The 6894-nt window shown below is 54.4% G+C and overlaps 1 protein-coding gene across 1 annotated transcript; it reads left to right on the top strand.

The window, feature by feature from the left end:
* Positions 1-702: 702 nt before the first annotated feature.
* Positions 703-6876, top strand: CALHM3 (calcium homeostasis modulator 3; the record flags this gene model as incomplete). The annotated part of the gene is made up of 3 exons (XM_081104776.1): positions 703-989; positions 3283-3538; positions 6400-6876. 3 exons carry the CDS (start codon positions 703-705, stop codon positions 6874-6876), a joined length of 1020 nt encoding a protein of 339 aa, XP_080960902.1.
* Between the last annotated feature and the right edge of the window lie 18 nt (positions 6877-6894).

The raw sequence follows: 6894 nt of genomic DNA, 5'->3' as shown, positions 1-6894 counted from the left end.
GCAGCAGAATATAGGGGAGCAGAGTTACCCCTGACCCTCCAGCCTCACTCCTGACGCCCACTGTCTGCCACTACCTTCCAGCAACCCCACACCTCCGGCCACACCAGACTGCTTCTCACCTCCTTGCCGTTGCCCATGCGTTCCTCTGCCTGGAAGGCCCTCCCTGTCCAAAGCCTTTCATTGGCAAACGCTGAAACGTGGCTTAAACTCTTCTCCAGGGCTTTCTCTTCCAGGAAGCCTTCAGGCAAGAGGAGGTACCCCTCCCGGCACAAAAGCCAACATGAACGCTCCCCCGGCTCAGCTGAATCAAATCATGTTTTTGACCGAGACCAGAAATCATTGGCTCCGTGTCTTGGCCTGACCACACCCAGAATTTGCCTGACCTCACCGGACACCCTGCCAGCTGTCAGGCATCAGTATCCACACCCTGAAGAGAGGAGGGAACGGGCAGGGGAGGGATGGGGTGACAGGGCAGGGCACATTTGCCTAGAGGTGCTTTGGACCGGCTGGTCACAGAGCAGTGACTCACTCCCCAGAGAGGAGGGGAGCGAGCGGCACCGGGGACATTCACTGGGCATCCGAGCCTTCGTGGAGAGCTGGAGGGTCTTGGAAGAGAAGAACCTCTTGGGGATCGGACTCACCCCCAGCACTGGCCAGGAAGGCGGCTGAGGCCTCACTGCCCGCACCCACCAGGCGGGAGCCATGGATAAGTTCCGCATGCTCTTCCAGCACTTCCAGTCCAGCTCCGAGTCGGTGATGAATGGCGTCTGCCTGGTGCTGGCCGTGGTCACTGTCAAGCTGTACTCCTCCTTCGACTTCAACTGCCCCTGCCTGGCGCGCTACAACACCCTCTACGGCCTGGGCCTTCTGTTCACACCCCCGCTCGTCCTTTTCCTCTGCGGCCTCCTTGCCAACCGGCAGTCCGTGGTGATGGTTGAGGAGTGGCGCCGGCCCGCGGGGCACCGGAGGAAGGACCCAGGCATCATCAGGTGTGCAGTCCCGTACCACCCAGAGGCCTGTGGGCATTGTCAGGCCCCGCCCACGCCTGCACAGGCACTGCCAGGACACCCCGAACTCTGACTTTCCCCCATGGGCATTCTCAGGCTCCCCACTGGCACAGAAATTGTCAGGGACACCCCCAAACCTTACCCTTCCCCCATGGGCATTATCAGGCTCCCCACCCACACAAACACTGCTAGGTGACCCCCAAGCCCCAATCACCCCCATGGGTGTTGTCAGGGCCCCTCACCTGCCCCCCCCTCCAGGTACTCTCACATGTGCCCCCTTCTTTCCCCAACGAAAGCATCATCAGCTCACCAGACCCATTTGCAGTTTCCACTCTGGAAACAGACATTTCTCTTCCTGTCATTTGTCTCCCTTCTGTGGCCAGTGCTAGAGACACATGAAGGGTACAGAATTCCCCATAATTTCCCAGCTCACATCTATCACACTGCCATGGATCATAATACCTCACCACATGTGTGAAGAGCCATCCCCTGACATGCATAGGGGCTTTGCCTGTAGTGAGAGGCATGCTTGGCTTAAAGGCTGCCTCCCTCTCCCATACACTCCCCAGGGCAGCTCTACTGTCCTTAGAGCGTCCCACCTGGTGGGTGCCCTCTGTCAAAACCAGTTGATGGAGTTTAGCAATTTGAATTGCTCCCTGGTCAACACTACACATCGCCTTGGTGCCAAGCCCTGTGTGTGCACGGCCTTTGGATTCTCCCTCGGCCCTGGGTCTGCTCCTGTTAGGGTCCATGTCTAAGGATGAGGGACCTGAGGCACAGAGAAGTTTAGTAACTCAGCTGAGCTCCCACGGGTAGGAAGAAGCACAGCTCACTCCGCTGCCCTGCGTGTTTTCAAGAAAACGTCTAAGTGCTCTAGACCCATGGGCTCTAGACCCAGGAGGAGCTTGGTGAGTTTTCGCCCACTCATGAGCTCCTCTCGGCCCTATGCTTTGGCATGGACCATTGAGGTGTCCTCAAGGGATATGTAAGGCAATGTCATGAGAAGCCCTCAGTTCCTCCTTCTGACTACACTGCCCCCGACGAAAATGCTGGAGCTGCCCCTGCCTACAGCGTATTTATAATTCTCTGCTGGGCAGGCCATGCACACGCGTGCACACGCGTGCGCATACACACACACACACACACAGCATACATCATTTTATGTTTGTTACAGTGCAAGTTAGAGACATCTGCATCCTGTGCACAAGTAGCCACTATTTCGTGCTCCTCAGGGGCTCTGTGCTCCCTGTCATCCAGCCACACAGGGAGGGTCACATACACTAGGCGTGCCCGTGACCTTTTCCTCTGGGAGTCAGTGGTTGCAGCTCCACTAGGCTCCTATCCTGGGACCAACACCCCATGCAGGCCAGAGAGGAGCGGAGTGGGTCAGGAGAGACACCTGGACAGTCAGAGCGTGGGCTCCCTGGATGCTAGGAGAGGCGTTGGAGGCGCTACGTCTGGGAGGGACATTGGGCAGGGCTGTCTGAGTTTAGGCTTCCCTGGAAAGCGGGCTCTAGAAAGGATGTGATAATGAATGGGCAACTGGAGTTCAGCCCTACTGGGGACCCTCTAAGAGAGAGTGTAGGACACACCGCAGAAATGGTGCACTGAGGGCCTAGCCCAGTGATGGCGAACCTTTTGAGCTCGGCGTGTCAGCACTTTGAAAAACCCTAACTTAACTCTGGTGCCGTGTCACATATAGAAATGTTTTGATATTTGCAACCATAGTAAAACAAAGACTTATATTTTTGATATTTATTTTATATATTTAAATGCCATTTAACAAAGAAAAATCAACCAAAGAAATGAGTTCATAGGTTCGCCATCACTGGTCTAGGAAAATGGGGCGTTTATCCACCAGGCCCCATCCCTCTTGGGTTGAAGGTTGAATTGGGGGTTGTGAATTTTCTATCGCGTGCAGCCTAGCCCTCAGGCAGAGCCATGCAAGTGGTTGAGGCGGCTGAGCGGAGGCCCTCTGGCCTCCATGTGAATAGCAACTATCCTTCAGCAGAATCTGCTACCAGGCCCAGAGCAGGAAGAGCCCCAGCTCCCAGTGTTGCAGTCCTGGGACTCCCAGGGCCCCCAGACCTCCCTCCTCCTTGCCCTCTGCCACTGGCACCCCTGCAGTGGAAGCTGCAGCCATTCCTTTGGTGTAACTACAACTAGTATTTTCCAGCCCTCCTGGGAAGTCCATCTTTGCATCTCCTGTAGCCTTCCTGCTTCAGCTGAACTCCAGCTGCCCTTTGTGACCACCTCCCCTTTCCTCTGCTCCCAGGTACATGTGCTCCTCTGTGTTGCAGAGAGCGCTGGCCGCCCCCCTTCTCTGGATCCTGCTGGCCCTCCTTGATGGGAAGTGCTTCGTGTGTGCCTTCAGCAGCTCCGTGGACCCTGAGAAGTTTCTGGACTTTGCCAACATGACCGCCAGTCAGGTTCAGCTCTTCCTGGCCAAGGTGCCCTGCAAGGAGGATGAGCTGGTCAGGGACAGCCCTGCTCGAAAGGCAGTGTCCCGCTACCTGCGGTGCCTGTCACAGGTAATGTGGACGGTCCTCTCCCGAGAAGCCTCCCATTATCCTGCGTGGGTTCCGAGGGGCGAGGAGGTACAGGTGATGGTCTGAAGCCCCTCCCTACTGCTGGAGACACAACCAAGGAGCAGGTGGTCCCCAGGGGGATCAGGAGCTTGACTCATGTACAGAACAGTGTTGGGCCCTAGGAAGTGGGCACTTGGTCATCAATGCTGACTCACCCCAGGACAGAGACCAGGTACCCATATCCTCCGGGAGTCAGCTAGGCCCGTCCTCAGGGGCTGGCTGGCAGAAAGCACTGGAGATAGACTGCTCTGTCCATTCTTCCCATCCCTCAGAAATAATACGAATTACCTTCTATTGAGCACTTGTGTCCGGCACTGTGCTAAGCATTTCATATGCATTCTTTCATTCAATTCTCAGAACAACCCCATGAGGTGGATGCAGCCACTATCATCCCATTTCACAGATGAGGAAGTGGAGGCTCTGAGAGTTTAGCTCACTAGGCCAAAGTCACACCGCTTGGAAGAGGCAGGACAGGGATCTGAATGCACATTATAACTCCTGACCCTCTTAACCACCTCCATACAATGCAGGTTCTCCCTAGGTGCCTGGGTCCCCACAGGGTATCAACTCCATTATCCTGGGAACAAACCCCAGCCCAGACTCTAGAGCAGGGGTGGGCAAACTTTTTGACTCGAGGGCCACAATGGGTTCTTAAACTGGACCGGAGGGCCGGAACAAAAGCATGGATGGAGTGTTTGTGTGAACTAATATAAATTCAAAGTAAACATCATTACCTAAAAGGGTATGGTCTTTTTTTTCAATAGTTTTATTCATTTCAAACAGGCCGGATCCGTGGTCCGTAGTTTGCCCACGGCTGCTCTAGAGTCTACCACCTCCACTCCCAGAGCCTCAGGCTCAGCTGTGTCCTCCAAAAAGTATTTAATCTGAACCTATACATGCCCAGTATCCCCGGGGCCACAGAGAATAAAAACATGACCCCAGCCCTCTGTGGAGCTGAGACCGGCTGGTGGCAGATGCAGGCCCGTGGGGCAGGGCAGAGAGGAACAGAGCTCAGGATGCACTGATTCTGCTTCAGGCTGTGGCCTTGGCCCTGTCACTCTCCCTCTGGGCCTCGGTCTCTCCTGCGAAATCAAGGGAAGTTTGGTCTCCTTCACTTGATGGTCCCTGCAGGCTGACACACTCTAGGCTTCACCAGCTCCTTGGAAAGAGTGTAGAATTTTCCATGAGACCAGGGTTGGAGTCCGTACTCCGCCGCTGTACGTTTATCAGGCACATTAAATGCTCCTAGAATGTAAAATGCTCACACAAGTATTTTAAACTGGTAAGCGGGGAGGGTTCTGTGAGAGAGAGGCCAAGAGCGGGATGGTAAAGCACATCTACACATGATAAGAATTCAGATATGTCTTTGTGTGAGAGGAGTGAGTTTTCGGTTCCAGGTCCACACAGTTGCTCTGGTTTTAACCGAGGCCTTGAAGAGACTGTCGCTATGGAGGGGCAGAGGGGAGGGCGACGCTCCAGCCTTAGAGAACTGCCTCTAACGGTTTCTCACTCTGGGCCTGGAACACTGTTCGCTGTTTGTATCCTGCCCAACTGTTACTAATCCTTCGGGTCTCAGTCTAAACCTCACTGATCCCTGAGCCCTCCAGCTCAGGTTGGGCAAATTCCCATGCCTCCCTGTACACCCCTTAACGTGGCGCACAGCCAGTCATCGCCTCTTAGTTGTTTCCTCCACTGAAGTGTGAGCTCTCTGAGAGAAAAGACTGGGTCCCCAGTGCTCCCCCCAAAATATAGAATAGACGGATGCGTAGACAGGGTGGATAAATACATGTGAGGATGGATGGAGCACTGAATAAAAAATGAAAGGATGATGGATGGATGGATGGATAGAGTGTAGGGAAGGCAAAACTTTACTTCTTCCCACCTTAGGTTTTCAGCTGAGATGCTAACAAAAAAAATTAACAAAAGGAAAACAGTTTATTAACATGTGCAGTGGACACCACGCAGGAGAAACCCAAACCAAAGAGTAACTCAAAGTGGTGGCTTAGAATTCTGGCTTATATAGCATCTTGAGCAAAGAGCAGTATCTTTGTAGAGAAATGACAGGACAAAGGAAAGCGGTTTTAGGCTCCCAAGGGCAGAAACTGTGGAAATGTAAATACATGAGAGGAAGCATGGAGTTTCTTACTCCTTAATAGAGTAAGGTTTGCTCAACCGTTCCTCTGGTGCTGCCTCTGGGCTGATAAGAGGCTGTCTCCAGTAAAAGGAGAATTTATTTCTTGCCTTTAGGCAGAAAGGGGGAAGGTAGAAAGAGCTTCTCCTATGTTTGCCGCTTCTTAATTTTCTTCAGTCAAAACAATTTTATGTCCAAGAGGCCTACTTTAGAGTGATCTATTCTGATTTCCAGAAGAAAAGTTGGGAGGATGAATGGCGGGTACAGGAATGGTTAGGATAGGCAAATTGAAGGAAGGATGCGAGTATCAGAACGTGAATGGATGGGAGAACAGGTGGCTGGATAGGAAGATGGATGATGGACAGGTGGAAAGATGGTTGAGAGGATGTCTGGATAGGAAATATAATAGATATGTAGTCATATGGGAGGATGGATGGCTGGATGGAGAGGGGGAGAGATAGCTGGGGAAATGAATGGATGCAAGGATGAGATGGTATTGAAGGGAGGATGGATGGAGGTTGTTGGTTGGATGGATGACTAAATAGGAAGATAAATATATCTGAGGAAGGATGGAAGAGATAAAGGAAGAGACTGGAACACCTGTGCCTGCCACCCCATTCAGCGCTGTGCCCCGCCCACACCTAACCTCATTGTCTCCCCCTCTCCCCCCCAGGCCATTGGCTGGAGCATCACCCTGCTGCTGATCGTGGCGGCCTTCCTGGCCCGCTGCCTGAGGCCCTGCTTCGACCAGACGGTCTTCCTGCAGCGCAGGTACTGGAGCAACTACATGGACCTGGAGCAGAAGCTCTTCGACGAGACGTGCTGTGAGCATGCGCGGGACTTCGCACACCGCTGCGTGCTGCACTTCTTCGCCAGCATGCAGAGCGAGATGCGGGCGCGGGGGCTGGGGCGGGACCCCGAGCCCCCCGAGACGTCAGCGCCCCCGGAGGGCATGGACGGCGAAAGTGGGAAAGCCCACCTGCGCGCAGTCTCCAGCCGGGAGCAGGTGAACCATCTCCTGAGCACCTGGTACTCACGGAAACCGCCTCTGGACCTGGCGGCACCCCCCGGCCTCGGGGGGCGTGGCCTCAGCCACCGCGCTGCCCCGGCGGCGCCCGGGACCAGGCTGTCCCAGCACACGGACGTGTAGCCTGCCCTCCCGGCGCGC

The sequence above is a fragment of the Myotis nattereri genome, assembly GCF_964212035.1.
Source record: "Myotis nattereri genome assembly, chromosome: 13".
NCBI lineage: Eukaryota > Metazoa > Chordata > Mammalia > Chiroptera > Vespertilionidae > Myotis > Myotis nattereri.
Note: the sequence above shows the minus strand (reverse complement) of the source record. Positions and strands in the feature narration are given on the sequence as shown.